This window comes from Falco peregrinus, chromosome 13 (assembly GCF_023634155.1).
Source record: "Falco peregrinus isolate bFalPer1 chromosome 13, bFalPer1.pri, whole genome shotgun sequence".
Taxonomy (NCBI): Eukaryota; Metazoa; Chordata; class Aves; order Falconiformes; family Falconidae; genus Falco; species Falco peregrinus.
Genome location: NC_073733.1, coordinates 18228204 through 18246740, shown reverse-complemented (window position 1 = coordinate 18246740; position 18537 = coordinate 18228204). Strand labels below are relative to the sequence as shown.

Here is an 18537-nt window from a genome sequence, read left to right as displayed (position 1 = left end):
TTCTATACATACTAAAAGTTTTTGCCTATATTTCTGATAACAGGTAGCATGTATGCAGCTCATCAATGCCCTTGTTACGTCTCCAGAAGAACTTGATTTCAGGATACACTTGAGAAATGAGTTTTTACGATGTGGCCTGAAGAAAATACTGCCTGTAAGTAATTTGTATATAGGAACTGATGATCTCAGTCAACTGTTTGTGAATGTTGACGATAACAAAATTGGTTCACTGAGAGCAGCAGATGTGAAAGATGGAGGTGGGGAAGGTCAGACCTGGAAAGGGCTATCAATCCAAACCTGCTTTCATTCTGCATAGCTGCAAATGTAGGCTCTCATGAGCTATGTAACCCAGAATAGTAGCTGAAATAAGTCAATATATTAGAATTTAAATTGGGGTAGTCAAATTTAGCATAATGAGCTCAAAGCACAGGCAGTGAATGTGAATCTGGCTGTGGAACCAATTTTGGATTAACTTTCTTTGTATATGCCATTCCTGTTGTTTTCTGTGAAATCTGTTTTTATGTAATCTGCCTTCTGAAAATGCATTTTCAGTTTTTAAGGAAAAATCAAATTGACTCTATTGTATTTGAGACTGCATGTCTTCTTGCAGCTGTGTGGAAGTATGTCTTTACGAGTGCTTGTGTATGAATGATTTGTGGCTTACAGGTAGATTTATAACCAAGAAACCATTCTGATGCTGACATCAATATATATTAAGCTACTAAGCAGTTTCTCACAAAAGATGACAGAAATTAAAGAGTACCTGCTTATATTTGTCCGAAGCAGAATTTATACTGCTGTAAGTTGTAAGGTACAAAGTTTTGAATCATTAACATGAGTCAGAAATAAAAACTTTCAGTATTTATTACGTTCAGCTTTGAAACTGTTCCTGATGAGTGTATGTTAATTATTCTTAGGGTATGTATTTAGGTTTTGTGTCACATAGATACCTAGTTGTGATCTACTGTGTATTTGCTGTGGCACATATGAAAGCCTGAAGGCTTAGTTTTTTTTAATGTATTAAAAGTCAGTTTACATCATAAATGTGTAAAATCTTTTAAGAATTGGGTGTGAGTTAGGTGGCAAATAAACTGAATAGTAATAATCATGACAGAAAACTCTATGAAGGGTGTACTGACATGCAGATATTATGAGTTTAAAAGCAATTAATATTTAGTGATAACATTTTCTAAAATGTTTAACAGCTATTGTGTTGCAGTTCTGTTGCCAGTAGGTTTAACTAATGTTAATATAAGCTATAGTATCACCTTAGTCAATACCATCCTGCTGTTTGTTTATTTGTAAGATAATAATTAAATACACATTGAACGCAGATCATTGTTCTGCAGGCAATGGATCTCCAAGGTAAAGGGTTTGTTTTCTTTTTTGCATTAGAAAGCAACTTTCTTAATGATAAAGCATCTTAAAAATACTTCATGCTCATATCTGTGCTTAAGGGTAAATTTTCAAGGCCTTTATAAATGAGTTTATTGAACAAAAAAACAGCCAGGAGAAGGATTAATAATCTTAATAATCTGTCCACATTCACAGTAGCCTTACCTGGTTTTCAAACATGAGAATTGGTAAGACTTCCTATATTTTTGGGGAACATACATGGTTGCCATTCAGTTTGTGCATGTGCAGTTATGACATTTCCAGGCCAGTTTTCATTGAAAGTATGGGGTGTATTTCCACTAATGGCTTTTGAATTGGTTTCCTTTTTTATGATTTGCCCAGTAGGAAGCTAAACTTGGTTATTAAGCATATTGGAGAAGTTGCTTTTATTTCTTGGAAGAAAAACAAATTTTTCCCTGCTCCCAGTACTAGTGTTGGGGTATTTTTTTTAATACTCAATATTACTGTGTACTGTGGATGTTTTTATGCTATGATCTAGATTGATAACAGAAACTGTAACATAACTTCTGTACACTTCTTTAGGCTTTTCAATTAACTTTAATTAACGGTTTGAAATACCTTTATGCTGTTTTTTAAAGAAACTCTGACATTAACAAGCATAAGTTGACTGTCCCTTTAAGAGAACTCAACTCAGTTAGAAGGCTTTATGTTTGTTCTGCAGCCCATACCTGCTATATTTGCTGATATTTTGCCTTAATTTTTCTTAGCTGTGCAATTATAATAAAAAAACCCCAGGCACCGAGTTACGGCTTATTGCTGTTCCAAAGGTTAATGTCTTCTATTATGTCATGATATAATCTTTGAAAAGGGGAATTCTTGCTTTAAAAAAGGGAAAATTAAGATATACTATGCCTTGAAAAATAGGGCTTGAAAGATAAGGATAATGAAGAGCTTGATATTCAGCTGAGAGTGTTTGATGAGAACAAAGAAGAAGACTTAATTGAACTGTCACATCGTCTCAATGATATCAGAGCTGAAATGGAATATCCTTTATAGAAATGCCTTTATAGAAATGGTGCTGTAACTTCTTGCACCATTTAATAACTTTATTAAACATAAGCTAGAATGGTCTTGTGTAGTTTGTCACAGTTGTGTATCTTACAAAGGACTTTCTCAAGCAGATTTCTTTGAATTTCTTTTTTATTAAAAACTTTTTTAGAAACTTATTGCTGAAGTTTGCCTGTCAAATGCAAATAATCGGGAACTGAATTAATTTTTCATAAATAAAATTACTAAGTTAAACTCTAGCTTGCATGACATGAAGGTATAAAATTATACCTATGGCAGATTATAAATTTGAAGAAAAATGAGTTTTGATAACTAGGTTGGAACAAAACTTCTGTTATGTTCTTAAGCACTTAAGATGCATGCCTTCTCTAGTTGTGGTGAAGCAGTAAATTTTAAATTACCAAAGTTCAGAATGGTTGCTTGCAGTTTTTAAGGGTACTGTTGGTACTTAAGAAGCAAAATAAGATAGATGCAATCAATGAGAGGAATATAAAATCACTAACAAGCAATGCTGTTGCATTACAGAACAGGTAATTACAGGTAATTTGCTTCTTTAAGAAATTAAAATGGTTTACTAGTGTGTATTTGCCAATAGCCTGGCTCACTTCAGAATGAAAATGAAACCATTGTGTAAAATATGTTTAGAGGACTCTGTGCAAAGTACGTTTTTTCTGAGTAGTAATTAAATGTGTCTTAATTGTTAAAAAGGGGTCAGAGTTTCTGTGGATAATCATAGTGGAAAAGGACTATTTAGTAACAGGGGTAGTAGTTCAGAGCGTTGAAAGGTTTTACTTGAACAATATGAACAGCTAGGTAACTGGATGTGGGGTGGGTGTTTCGTTGTGTAGTGGGGATTTTTGTCTTTGTTTTGTTTTTAATTTTTGTTTTATAAGTCCTTTTGTTTCCTTAACAATATTTGCACTGATGTGAATGAAGTATTTCATCTGCTGTATAATATGTTGAAAGATACTTCTTCTGAAAATTACTTCTTGTCAATTCTCCAACATTTCCTTCTCATCAGGAGTGATTACTATGTCCGGTAAGTGTTGGCTGTCAGGTTTGAATTTTCGAGGGGGCAGGGGGAAGGATAGAAATCAAGACCCTGGTAAACAGAGTAGCTCATAATTACACATGAATAGTTGCTCTGTTACTGATGTGTTGTTTATCTTCCTGCCCAATGTTAATATTGAAAAGATCTTGTTAAATAAAATAATGCTTATTTCAAAGACTTCAACCTCATTCTAAAACCCTCACCCTGAAATATCTTAACTCGTTGAGCACCTTTTCCTTTTTACAAGTTTGATAACTTCATGACTTCAAAGAATATGAAAGTCAGTTATATAAGTAATAATTGAAAGGACTTCCACAGTGCCTTGTATCTTGTCTTTTCAATGTAAGCTTCCTATGTGCATCTCAGAGTGTCTTAGCAGTGTCAAAGTACCACATAAAAAAAACTTGCTCTAAGAAGTATTTTTTTAATTGTAAAAAGATAATAAAAACAATTCATGTGCAAGATGATAAAATTAAGAAGTAAATTATAACCTGAGAAAATCTTAAATTTTTATAATTTCTGTAATTTGGAAGATCATGAGTTTAGCTTTGAGGGTTTGCTACTTTAAGAGCTCACTGATATGTGAAATTGAGATGTAATACCTTGTGCTGGTAAGAACTAATAACTTTGAGCACAGAATCTCCTAATCTTAAATGCTCCTGATGTTATGCAGAGATTTACATCAAGAAATTAAGTGAATAATTAACTCATTTTCTAAGTAATAGAGTACTGGTACTGTTGCCTGATGGAATTCACTGTGTTCAGAATGTGCTAAATAATTCTTGCAGCATATATTGAAAATAATAAAGGCGTATTGATTATTGTCTGGCAAAGGATAAATGAAAAGTGTATTTTGTGGAGTCCTGAATTTCAGATAGCCTTCTGAGAAACTGAAAACAGTGCTTTATTAAGTGCAAAGATGACTCTTAACTTGATCCTTTTACCAGCAATTGTACAATTCATATATTAGGGGTTAAAGTTGCATTTTTTTTTCCTCTCCACATTGCATAAGTGATTTTTCATGTTCTTATTAACTTGTAAAATGTTTTCTTTGTTAGACCTCAGTATTACAAGATAATAGAAGAATGTGTATCACAGATAGTATTGCACTGCAGTGGCATGGACCCAGATTTTAAATGCAGAGGAAGAATGGACGTGGATTTTACTCATCTTATTGGTTTGTATACTATAAGCAATTTTTCCTTGTTTTACTGAAGTGTGTATTTTTCTTCGTATTCTTCTGTCTAGACTTAAACTGATTGTGGAATTTTTTCAGTTTTCTGGAAATAGGCATGTAAGGTACAGGACCACATCAAAGGCTGCACGCTTTAATATAATGACACTGACAAAGATTGCTTGTCCAAGTTTGTATTCAGATATAAGTCAAGACAATAGTCTTAATAACCATATATTTGCTTGTTCATAAACCCCATGATTTTCAGGTCTGTTAAAAATAGCAAAATTTACATAAGCGTTAATTGTTAGTGGATTTATAATTGTTACATGGTTCATTCTAAGAATATTTTCTGTAATACTTTCTAAGTATTTGAGGTTTGTTGAAGGTGAACTAATCAGTTAAAGCACTGAGGGACTATGGATGTTCAGGTTGTGGGAACAAAGCAGCTGAATAAATACTATATCATTTAAAATGGTAGTTATCAGCATTTAGAAGTTTTTATGCTTTTCTTAAGATTGGGGTAGATGGTATTGAAATACAAGGGCATCTCTGGAGTAAGTATTTCATAGGGGAAATAATTATTGGAGAAGGCGTTCATTTGGGAAAATGTGTTTTCGGTGATGTGACAAAAGGAATGAAGAAAGGATGTTGTACATGTTTACTTTGGGGGTGGGGGCAGGGAATTGATTTCTAAAAGGTACCTTGCATATCTAAGAAATTTTTCTGCATTTTCTGTTCACTTATGACTCTAGGAACGTGATTACTTATTCTTACAGTAAGATCTTGCTTTCTGTTTCCACTGACGTACTAGTTTTAGGAATAACTGGTTTGCCTTTCCATGCCAGTTCCTACCTATAATATATAGTTGCTTCTGTTTATCTCACCTATAAAATGTTTTACACTGCATGAAAAGTCAATAGAAGTGCTTTGTACCATTGAGTAAAAAAGCTTGTGCTTTACCATATGTCCAAATCCTCCTTGCCTACAGAATAATTTTACTGAAATAATGAAATGTTTGACTTTTTGATTCCTAATCTGGAAAGGAGGCTTTCTGATTTGAAACCTCAGAAGTAACTATTTCTTCATACTTACTGAAGAATTCTTTGTTGTTATTTAGTAGTAGATTAATATAGAAGAGAAGGGCATGCAAACTGGCATGTGTCAGAGGCAGAACAACTAGGATGATTCATCCTCAACTTTCTTGGTCATGTGTCTTTTAACACTTTTTTTAAAATTTACAGGTTTTGTACATGAAAATAATTTACCAAATACTTTTTCAGATTGACTTAGTTATTAATTGTATTTTATTTTTTTTTGTCTGGTGCTTTTGTGTCATGGGGTCATAGGGTAATTATGGTTGGAAGGCACTTGATGGCTGTGATACGTTTTATCTGACTTCTGTGTGGTATTTTATTTAAATTCTAGATGCATGTGTGGACAAAGCTAAAGTAGAAGAGAGTGAAAAGAAAGCAGCAGAGTTTTCCAGAAAGGTAAGTCCTAGTCATCACTCTGTTTAAGGTATGGAACAAAAGCCTGACAGGAGCACAGTAGGCTTGTTTCACAGTAGAAACTTAGTGGAAATGTGGGGATAGTGCATCTTACAGGCAGGATGTTCTTTCACATTTAATAGCTCTTTAAGTTTTGGGCTTTCCGATGTGTGTGTGTGCAAGGCTCAGATTCAGTTTATTCTGAATTTGAAAGCAGATGAGTAGTATTAGCTGTACATATCTTCAGATATATTCCTCTGATGTAGATAACTGATGACAATAATTTTGGTTGTTGCTTTTTTTTCCTGAAATACTTAGTCATAGTTAAATACCTACAGTGCATGTATATGCTTTCAAACAAAAAAAAAAACCAAGGTGGGGGAAGTGGTCATTGCTCTTCATCTAGCTTTGTTTTAGAACCTGAAAAAAGTTACTGAAAAGCAGTGTCATTCAGTGTTTGAAAAAGCATCAACTATTTAGGCACAGAGATGCTAACGTTAAAATACTGCTTTATTTCCTAATAATGCCCATGGTAAAGTATTCCATTATGACGGAGCGTAATCTTATTTCCTTATTACTCACATTTAGGAATCTTACAGTGCATTTTGGAACCTCTTTTGCTAACAACTTGATCCCTCTGCTCCGGTCCTCTTCTAAGAGGAACTTGATAACTAAGTTGTATTTTGGTCATGGGCAGATTTAATTTATGACTGGATACAGAAGAGATTAAACATTTAAAATTATTCCTGTAGGAAGAGTTGCAGCTCAGTGTATTTCTTGTAATAATTTTTTGGGGGGATATTTCTAAAGAAATTGATGCTTGTGCTTCTACTTCATCACTGTTGGTGTTTGTGCTGAAAATACCTTTATACAACGTGTTTTCTCAAGTTACTTGAATTTTTATTTCCTAGATTATGTTAATGGATAACTTGTTAATCTCAGTTTATCACACCCTGTCTAAGGATATGAAATGCTGAATGTACTGTGTTAGCTGCAGTAGTACTAAAGTTCATATACCTTGTTATTGTGTATTCAAAGCATTGAAAATTTTGATTTTTGCTGGTGTGGTGTAAGAAGCCTCTTGCAGGCCAGAAGAAAGTACATGTTCTTGAACATTATGATCACAAATTTCAAATGAAGGTTTGAATGAAGTCATTACTTTTTCTGTCTTCAGTGTTATATGTGGATATATTTTCAATAGGAGCTATGGTGTCTAGGCTTTATAGAAAGCCATTTGTTGTGATGCTTCCTTGACAGTTATTTATCATGATGTATTTTGTCAGTAGAAGTCAACACATGTTCATCCTAGCGATAACTTGTGTCTTGTGGAAGAGTGAGTAACAGCAGCTCTTAAAGCTGCTAATAATCTCTAAGGTTAAGCAAATAGTAGTGGGATTATAATACACAGTAGATATCTCACAAACATGTTGTAAACTGGACTTAAGTTTTATATGGCGACATGTAGACTAAAGTGATCACTAGCTTATTTGTATACCTGTTTTCTTGCGTTACTTCATGGATGATGATGCTGAAGCTGCATACATCTCTTCAGATTTAAGCTTGCTGCGTGAGATGTGTGTTTGAGTTTACTTTGAGAAGTTTGCAGAGTTCTGTTGAGGGAAGAAAACCTGTTGAACTTCAGCTGTACTAAGTAGCTGGATGTGAGAGGTTCAGAATCCTTGCTAAACTGATGAAAGAAATTATGTGATAATTGAAGAACACGTAATGGAAAAATAGTACTTTTTTTTTTTCTAAAGTGAAAAGTGCGTCTGTGTTGTACTAATTGTGATATTGTTCAAAGAATTCCTGAAAATAAAGTTTCTACTGTGGACATTAATGGGCAAACACTTCTGTATTGCTTAATCATTACAGTTTGATGAAGAGTTCACTGCTCGACAAGAGGCACAAGCAGAGCTTCAGAAAAGAGAAGAGAAAATTAAAGAACTTGAAACAGAAATCAAGCAGCTACGAGCACAGGTAATAAAACAATATCACAGTAAGTTCCACAGTTGAGTTCATTTATTTATTTATTTTAAGAATTGAAAAGAAATGGCCCTGGAGTATATTGTCTCTGTAGAGTCTGGAAATGTATACTGTAGGTGTATTGATTGGTTTTTAAGGCAGCATAAACTACTAAGGATCGTTAACACTGGTAATATTTTTCAATAGTTATCTATTCAACACCTGTTAGAGAGAACCTGCTTTATTGAGGAAAACAGTTCCTTAGGATATGAAAAGTTTGCATACAGTTGGACATTTTTTTCCTCCAAGTATTTGTTTATGCCTTAACGTTATTACTTCTGTATGTTTTGCAAAGTGTTTGTTTCATAAGGCTTTATACTTGAATTGCAAAGGTGGACATCTTAATAGCCATGTGTGCACAATATACATACCTTTCAGCCAGCATGTGGATGCAACTGGTAACATCAATATTTGTTTGAGCTCTGGGTATCAGACTGTAGCCATTTCTAAAATGAATATCACATTAGTTTTATACAGTTTCATCAGTAAATGTAAGAAAAAATGCAAGACCTTATGGAAGGGGAAGGTGATACTTAGCTTCAGCAAAGCTGCTTTTACCTGCATTTGTTTCCTCATAAATTTTGCTCACAAGCCCTAAAGATGTGTCTCAAAGTGATCTGTCACTTCAGGAGTATTGTCCGCTGAGCCCTTGCCACATCTCTTGGGTTCTTTTTGTACAATGGCAGTGAATTGGGTTTTAGACAGGTCATCTGTACCCTTTAGGAACCAACAGATACTATGGTTTGATATTTTGACACAACCTGGCTTATTTCCTATTCTTTCAATGCTAGGCAAGGTCTGCCTGTTGCTTTTTTTCTTTATAGTGGATATCTTAATGCCTGTGATCTCACTGCCTGTTTGGAAGAACAGGAAGAGGAAGAACACTGTGTGATGTACTATATAACCTGGTTGCTATCATCCTGCTTTCAGGATGCTGGTCTGCAGCTGGGAAGTTGTCTATGCCATCTCATGTTAATGTAAGCGTGTTATATCGCATTTAACAGTTGGGTTACTGTTCCTTGTCATTGTGTCCTTTGCTAGCAATACAGGTCATTGTTGCAACCTGTGGTGGTTTATGATTTCTTCCTCTGTTTTCCAACACAGACACTTCTGTTCAGACTTCATTCATAGCAATTTTAATGTTTCTTATAAATATCTACAAGACAATGTTACGCTGAAATTTGTCAGTCTGTTTTAATGAGTTCTTCACCAGTTGTTGCATTATAATGTGTAATAGTTCATGAGCCAAGAAACCACATGCTTTCTGCAAAGCCAAACACTTATTTTTAGTCTAATAAATTATTAATTCTGTTATTGATTCTAACACAGGTCAGGTTAACCAGATATTACAACTCATCCATAATAATGGTACAATTACAAGTGATACATTTTAAATATGTAGTATCTATGCTTTTTTTTTCTCTTGTGTTATGCTATGCATACAATATATTACAGCATTTGTTTTTAAATGCCGTCAGATTTTTCTCAGCTTGATTTTTTTTTTTAAATCTTGCTTTTCTTTTTAAAAAAATAATCTTGCTTCCTTTAAACTAGAAACAGTAAAAAATTGAGTAGGGACACAGTATACGAATCAGATAAAATGAACAGCCTATATTACGTAATTTTGTAATTACTATTTTTTTTTAATAATTATAACAAAAAAAAGTTAGTTAGTAGAGGAAATAGAGTATGAGCTTGCTGGCAGTTTGTGCATAGCTCCTGATGCTGCTTTTTAACAGACAGTCCTGAGAAACAAAAATCTGTGAGGAGTTTGTACTAGGCTAGGATCATGTTATCGCTACAGAAACGTCTCTGATGATTTAACACACTGCAGTTTCTCTTCATTGTTCATTTCACAACTTACTAGAATGGATATTACAACTGCTTTTTCTTCCTATCACCACAGAAACAACTGCAGACAGATTTAAAAGAAACCTTAACTGGTGTCTGTTTTCCACCCCTCACCCCCGAATAAGATGTCAGCATAGTTATGAACAGCTGCAATCCCATAACCTCTTGCACTGCAATAGCAGCTTCAGTGATTTCTGTGGAAAATTTTCCACCAGCAGATTAGTGGTAAAATTCAGTGTGGTTATTGCCATGTCTGCCCCAGCTTGCCAGAATATCCTGAGTGGGTTAAATGTTTTGTGTATTGGTAAGAAATAAAGTGCTGTTCTGTTTACTTAAATGTTACTGCTACTGTTAAACTTTCTTTAGAACAGGAACAATTTGTTTTTATAAAAATGCCAGGTTATTCAGTTTATTTGGCAGTTTTATGGTATGTGGTAAAATCTATTGTTATTGCTTCTCATTTAAATAGGACAATGGTTGCATTTCTCACTTTCTTGAGGTACAGTTGACTACAAAACATGCTGGTTGGTTCAACTTTGTATTAAACCTCCTCCTCAATGAAAGTAATTCCTCTTTTATGTTTCAGGGTCCAGGCCTGACAGAAGCAGCACCATTACCTCCCACCCTACCAAGTGAGAATGCACCACCATCTCCAGCGCCTCAACTACCTGGTGGAGCAATACCTCCTCCTCCGCCTCCGCTACCTGGTGAAGCAATACCTCCTGCACCACCTCTGCTACCTGGTGGAGCAGCACCTCCTCCTCCACCACCTCCACTGCCTGGTGGAGCCATACCTCCTCCACCTCCGCCACCGCCTCCGCTGCCTGGTGCAGCCATGCCTGCAGCCATGCCTCCGCCACCGCCTCCGCTGCCTGGTGGAGTGATGCCTCCGCCGCCGCCACCGCTGCCTGGTGGAGTGATGCCTCCACCGCCGCCACCGCTGCCTGGTGGAGTGATGCCTCCACCGCCACCACCACTGCCTGGTGGAATGATGCCTCCGCCACCGCCTCCACTACCTGGTGGAATGATGCCTCCACCACCACCACCGCTACCTGGTGGAGCAGTACCACCTCCACCACCTCCGCTACCTGGTGGAGCAGTCCCTCCTCCACCACCACCTTTTGGTGGACCTCCGATGCCACCGGGTCTTGGGGGTGTTCCTTTTGCTCCCTTTCCGGTGATACCAGCGTTACCACATGGGATGAAGGAGAAGAAGAAGTATAAGCTGGAAGTCGCAATGAAGAGAATCAACTGGTCGAAGGTATAGCAGTGTTTGTTTTTATTCTCATTGGTAGAAAGTGGCTTTTGAGAAAGAAGGATGCGATGTGCTAGAGTTGATGTTAGTTTATTAATAGTACTCATAGAGTCTGGGGAATTAATTTCATTCTTTATCCAAAACATTTTTAAGGCTGTGGTTATGATTAAGATGGTTTTGGTTTTCAGAGGCAACTTACGCTATGGGGTAATCTCAACTGTTTAATGCTGCTAAGAGCCTGTAATACCCCATATTCTGGGGATGCCTGTAGCTAACAGCTCTCAAAATTTTTGGCTGAAACTCTTTTGAGTTAAGTTCTACGTGTTTTTATCTCTTAATTGGTATTTGACTTGCCACGTGAGCACTTCAAAGGTAAAATGTCTTGTTTAAAGCAGATCTAAATTACCAAGAAATTAAAATGTTTACTTTGGAAATCATGTTACTCCTTTGTTCAGCAAAAAGTTGAGTTAAAGGATTGCTGGGTTTTAAGGCCTGGGAAAACGAATCTTGAAGTAGACAATTGGATGGAAGACGGCTGGGAAGACTGCCATTTAGGAACTTTGACAATCTGGCGGTTGACAGAAAGAAGGGTCTGGAGTCAAGGGATGACTACAGCTGTTGGTTTAGTAGCTGTGTTTGAGTAATAAAAAAGGGTGCTGAGAAGGTGCTTTGATTATGCCTTCTATAAATTTCTAATTTTTCCTAATAAAATGAATAACTATACTTACCATGATAGTAAGCATACACACTTAAACTACTAAAATGTTCTGTTTCAGGGCTGATGTCTTAACATGAGGTTAAGAATTGTTTTGTCAGTCCTCTGAATAAATAGGGTAATTTACTATAAATCAAAGGATCTAATTAAGAAATGAAGCCAATAATTTTGTGTCCAAATTTCTGTTGTTCTTGTGATATGTTCTGCAATTTTGAAAGGAAATTTGACTTTCATTACCCTACCTGTCTGTCAAAGATAGTTGTATTAGAAAATACACTTAACAGTGTTTTTTCTTTCCAAGAAAGGCAGGCATTTACCTTGTTAACAGTTGCAAAGCTTACCAGAAGGTTTTAAAGGCAATGGTGTTACTAAACATGAGGTTTTGTTGTAAACATTGAAAAAATTCTTACTAGACTGATTTTTGAGCTATCTAGTTTTGTATAAAATTACTACTGCATTTGGTTTAGTATTAGGTGGTTTAATGTTAAATTTTAGTTAAAAGTCATGGCTCCAGTAGAGTTGCGGAGCTGATGTTCCTCCTCCCTCCTTTACTTTACAAATGTAGTTGATACTGTATACTGAAATGAATTTTTAAATGAGATTCATCTTGACAGAAATTTGTATTTAACGTTTGACAGATTAGTATCCCAAGAAGCTAATACAGTTCCGATACAAAATTTCTAAAATATCTGGGTTGCACATTGCTGAGTGAGAGATTTTTTTTTTTTTTTTTTCCCCGTGAGAGCTTTTAGGGAATGTCTGCTAAGCTCAGTAGGTTTATGTAACGACAGCAGGAGATGGCAGTAGGTGACTGCTGTGTTTTCTTTCTCTTCTGGCCCTGTCATGAGGGTGGTTCTGAGAGGACATCTGTGACTCCTCTGAGGTATGTGGAGTATAATCAGTGGGTGAACGTTCAGTGGGTTTTATAGTTCTGCGGAGTTACTTGTATTGTTGGTCTCTATCAAATCAGAGTGGAAAAGCTGTGGCGACTGAAATGAAAAGATGGGGCAATGTTCTGCAGGTGCAGTGGGCATGAGTTGTGGCTTCGCGTTCAGTTGCATACATGTATCTGAACCATTAGGAATAGTTCTCAAGCAGTTTTCAAACATAGATAACTGCATGCCATGTCATGTAAAGACCTTTGAAGTTTATGGTGTCTCTTGTAGTTGTAAATTCAGAGAATGCTGATATCTGTGGTATAATGATAATTGTAGGTTTTTAACCTGAGATATTTCTTGTTTCAAGTTCGTAGTGTGTGAGGGCAAGGCTATAGCTTCTGGCAGGAGCTATGGGGTTGAAATGCTTGGGCACCATTAGCTTCAAAGAATGTCGGCTTATGCAGAGTCTAAACGGGGTTACATTTAATAAAAACTAATTTTTTAAAACATCATAAAATATAAAGACTTGAGCAATAAAAAAATAAAAATAAATAAAAAAAACCCCCCACAAACAAAAAACCTCCACAAAGCACAGTCTCTGATTTGTAACCTAACCTGTAGGAGCAGTTACTAGTTAAGCGCCTCTCAATATAGTTGGTCACTTCGTGATGTGAGAAGTAGTGCTGGTATTCAGGTGTGTGTTTGTGTATGTGTTGCTTTAAAATCCCTCTTTCATCAGTATAGTCTCTGTTCCTTCCACATAAATGAAATATATATGAGGAACTCGGTAATTGCATCTATCATGAAGACTAAACCATCACATCTTAAAGGCAGTCTGTGATTGGCAGTTTTTTAGTGGTATAAAAGGTGATAGCTGTATTGAGGTTTGCTGTAGGAAAAAAACACATAGATCACCAAATCATCAAGGCATATCAAAACAGGATGTTGATATTTTGCATGCTATCTGGTTTGTGCTCTAGCTCGGACTTCAGTGTAGTTTGACGGGATATCTGCTGCTTATTTGTCAAGGTACTGAAATCTTTGTACTATGAGTAGTGTCTGACACTTTTCTTGAAAATCATATTCCATCTCAATAGTGTGTTGGTACCAAGAACTTAGTAAAATCAAATTGCTGATAAAAGTGAAGTGGCTACAGACTGAAGTTGCTGACCATAAGTTGCAATTTAACATTAAACAACTGTTGAACCTGCAATTTAAATTGTACCCTGAAGTAGTGCAAGTTTTTTTCAGGATGTTTCACAGCTGGTAGAAATGTAAGGAAATTCATATGGATGTAGATATACATCTTTCTATAAAGTTGAGTGCTGTCATGTTGTCCTGGATGGAGCTGGATGACATGGGATGCCAGGTGCTGCTTCTGGCTAAGGATGCTGCATCGTTTCAATATAAACTCTCTGAAATGAATGACGTGCCGGCACAGAAATGACGGTCTGTTGTAGGCTGTTCTCACAGTAGTGCTAGGCACAAGGCTCATATGTCCATTGAGGTTGTTACGTAGCTGATCGACCCTGTCAGACACAATGGGATTTCAGCTCTAAGAGTGTACGTAGCGATGGATGGTCTTAGGGAGCAGCACTGAACCGTGTTTGGAAATGTTTTTTCCATGGGGTTTTTGAGATGATTTAAGCTAAGTAGCTTTGTATAATTTCTGAATATGTACCATCACCATTTCAAGCAAAACCTTTCAAGAACTAGTACCGACAGGTGTTTGCTGTTGGAGGAGGAACTAGACTGTCCTCTGATATATTTGAATAAGTGATCTTAATCGCCTTTCTAACTAAAAAATAAACTTAGGTTTTGTGTTCCTTTGAATTCTGAACTGTTGCATACTGAAATGGCTCTTTCTTCGGAGTAACAAGTAAGAGCAGTATCACCAATGATTAATCCTTCTAACTTTGGAAGGAGGAATATAGAATGTTGAGGTAAAATCAGTGTGGAAATGCATGACATATCAATTGATGGTTTCTTTTACCAGCAGAATTAATGTTCATAACTGCTCTTTAGTATTTTGCCATTGGATTTCAAAATATTTGGAGATATGCCAATATAATCTGAAAGTGTATCTAGTAGTAGTAGCTTAAAAACAGATTTTCAGAATGATTAGAAGGATACTCAAAATAGTTGACCATGTTTTAATAAATCAATTACAGGAAATGTTAAAATAAGTTTAAAACTCCCTACTTTTTCTGTCTGTAATACTTATAATCTGCATGTAAGCATAAATGATAACTTTGCCTCTTTATTGTGGGAGGAGGAATTGAAAGTATCTGGGGGGAAAAGAGACCTGAAATCTTTGGCTTTGGTTAACACACATCAGTGTGTGTTCTTAGTGCTATAGCATACAGTATGACAGGGAATTTCAGGCCCATTATAGAGAACTGTAGATGAGGCTGATGTTAAAAGTAACTGTAGAGTGCAGCAAAATGGAGGGGTATATTTTGTTTGTTTACATATGATTCTCAGTGTATTTCCAGAAAATTGAACATTTTTCTGAAAACAAATATTAACTTTAAAGCTTCTGAATTTTAAAGGAATTATATAGTCCTGCTGTTCATCTGTACGAAACATCTTTAAACTCCTGTCAGCCACACGAATATATTATTTTTTTGGAGGAAAAAACCAGACTGTTTTAAATAGTCTAGTTGCGTTACTAAAAGAAACAGGAATATATCAGTTGTCATACTAAAATAGATGCTCATGTGTGACTGAATCTGGCATTACCCAGTCTTGGAATCCAGAGATTTGGGGGTTGGTGGTGTTTTTGTTTTGGGTGTTTGGTTGTTTTTTTTTTTTTTTTGTTTTTGTTTTTTTGAAATTAATCTAGCCATATAAAAGTCCTTTTAGTTCGTGTACACTTAGGATATTTGAATTATACAGTATGGTAACCTTTAAAATGCTTATAAAAAAGAAAAATTCTCTTCCCCTTCTATGAACTGTTTGTTGTCTGTTGGAGATACTTTACCATTGAATGTCCTTGTCTTTCTGTTTAGAAGATTATTTTTTTCAAACCATCTATCATACAATTTTCTGGATTATTTTACAACCTGTTTTTTCTCTTTTTGAAATGTAGCTCTAATGTTTTAGAAATGCATTGCCACCTCCCCCTAGGCTTTTAAGAAAATGTTGTGTGGCTGTTATTTCAATTAGCTTCTGTTACTATCTTTAACTTTTAGAGTTTAATTTTAACTTTTTGTGTCTGTTTGGGTATTTCCATCTGGATTTGTTTCCTTACAGAATATAGGTTTCATCATATACATATTTTGCCCATTTCTTTGGCACGGGGTGTGGGGTGTGGGTGATAAAATCTGTATGCCACTGACAATATAATACTCTCTTGAAGTTGCTGCTTGTCTTAGAATCTTTATGCTTTGTCTGGTTAGGATAGTTTCTCTCCTACAGTTCATTTCTCTTTTTCATTTATTTAGGCATCTCCCATAAGTAGAGAAGAATTCCTGCCATACAAATAATCTGTGCTTTTTATACCCAGCTGTCCTTTTAAGTAATATCTGATTCTAGAGTTGTTTGCACTAGTTCTGTAACTGCAACACACTCGATTACTGTCCTGTAAACATGTAGAAAAATAAGCTTTTTAGGTTATAACATGTATTGGTCACTGCAGCCAATTTCATTGTAATCAATTATGTTCATGTGTTTATAGAAATAATTTATAAAGTGTACATGTGAACGCTCTGTATGACAATGGAAAATAACTGCAGATGGACACTTTTACATAAGTGCTCTGGAAATGGTGCCAAAATCTCCTGCATACTGAAAAAGAAAAGTCTATTTGATCATCACTTTTAAGGAGCCATCATTTGGGAAATGAAATTCTTACTGTTTACTGCCTTTTGTTGTAACTGTCTTCACCATTGGTGTTGGATTAAGGTAGTTTTAAAAAAAGTCTTACCTGCTGCTGGTGGTAAAGCAGCTACACATTAACAGATTGATCATATGGTAAAAGGTGGAGGACCAATGCGTTGTAGTGAAATCCTAGTGAGGTTAACAAATACAGTATTGATAAATTACCTGCATATCATCTTGAAGTCAAATAGCCCTTGAAAATTAATTGACATTTCAACAAACTTGTAAACAAAAATTGATAACACTTTAAGAACTGCAGGAAGAATGTATTTTGAAAACAAAATAGCTGTTGGGAATCATACATGAAAAGTCAAATTGACTTTCAGCCTCTGTATTGTAGACTACTTTCTTCTTTTAATATAGCCAACATCAAGTAAAGTACTGTAATGAAATCTGTGTTTACATTTGAAAAATGGAAGCTACGTTTTAAAAAAAGTGATATTAAGTATTAAATTTTCATGTATTTAAAAAGATATTTTTTTCCTACAGTCTTGATATTGAGTCACTGAAAGGTCCACATTGACATGTAATTTATAAATAAGGTATTCAATACTTTGGCGGTGTAAGAAAACTCTTTCTACAGTTGTAGCAAGGATGCATACCAGTGGTGAGGATTTTGGGAACTCTCTAGAAATCGAGAGTGGTGGAAAATTTTCAGACCTAGGTGTCAGCATGTTATCAAGGCTGTTTGGAAAACTTGTTGAAAGGGGGAAATAAAATAAAAATTGTTGAGTAGATACAGGGCAGTTGATCTGATGGCGTTTTGTTTGGGAAGCGTCCTTAAGGGAGCATCGTATCTGGAACATTAACAATTCAGTGCAATTATCACAAAAGTCTAGTAGCATTTGCTTTAATTTGACTATTGAAAATAGTAGTTATTAACTATGGAGATGCCATTTTTGTTTCAGATTGAGCCTCAAGAGATAGCAGAAAACAGCTTTTGGGTAAAAGCTGAAGAAGATAAATATGAAAACCCAGAACTGTTTGCAAAATTGGCGCTCACCTTTGGAACACAAATGAAAGGTACATTCTTCTTTTACTTTGTATTATGCTTTTATTAAGTTTAAAACTGTGCAATGACATCAGTGTGATTTCTGCAATAACATGGAATGCATGTAACGGTTTTATAGCAGGAAGATCATATAAAACTTGTGTTTTTACTAAGCATAGAAGTCCATTATAAGAATTGCTTCTCCTTCACTTTATAGCACAATGTGAGGAACTTGAAGAGGTAATAATACCTCTTGAAAATGCAGGGTATGTTGCAGACAGATGTGAATTTTCTTCAAAGTGTAATTAAATTGAAATTTTAATCCTAAAATCATGCTCACCTGCATTAATATTCCTAGTTGTGGGAGCTCTTAAGTTGTCAGGTTCCTTCAGATATTCTACACGTGGAGGTTTTGTTGTGTAACAAAAATTTGCTTCTATCACTCAGCTAAGTCATAGTCCTCTAGAAGTACAACTAAGACCTAGAGTGTAGCAATTAAAATAAGCAGTTGAATCACAAAATCACAACACTGTAATATGTCCTCTGTTACAATTCAAGAACAAGTTGTTTGAAACTATCATTCTTTTCAAAGTTCTTGTGTTTGTGTCCTTAGTCTTTGCTCAATTATTTTTTTATACTGTATGCAGCTCTTTAAAGAAAAAAAGTCTTTAAATATACTCCTTCAATTACTATTGAAATTTGTCATGTGATCTAAGAAGCATTCCCCCCCCCCCCCCAGATATATACAGTTAAACTGTATTGTTACTGTTGTTAGTGAATGATATGTTAGTTTTCAAAGGGTTG

General features: G+C 35.5%; 1 protein-coding gene across 1 annotated transcript in view; it reads left to right on the top strand.

Moving 5' to 3' along the window:
* DIAPH2 (diaphanous related formin 2) overlaps positions 1-18537 on the top strand; it is a 243897-nt gene that overhangs the window by 38780 nt on the left and 186580 nt on the right. Inside the window, exons 11-18 of the mRNA XM_055817800.1 lie at positions 44-154; positions 2281-2399; positions 3347-3463; positions 4534-4652; positions 6078-6142; positions 8012-8116; positions 10599-11273; positions 17651-17765. Coding sequence (XP_055673775.1) covers positions 44-154; positions 2281-2399; positions 3347-3463; positions 4534-4652; positions 6078-6142; positions 8012-8116; positions 10599-11273; positions 17651-17765 — 1426 coding nt within the window. The remainder of the gene's footprint in view (positions 1-43; positions 155-2280; positions 2400-3346; positions 3464-4533; positions 4653-6077; positions 6143-8011; positions 8117-10598; positions 11274-17650; positions 17766-18537) is intronic.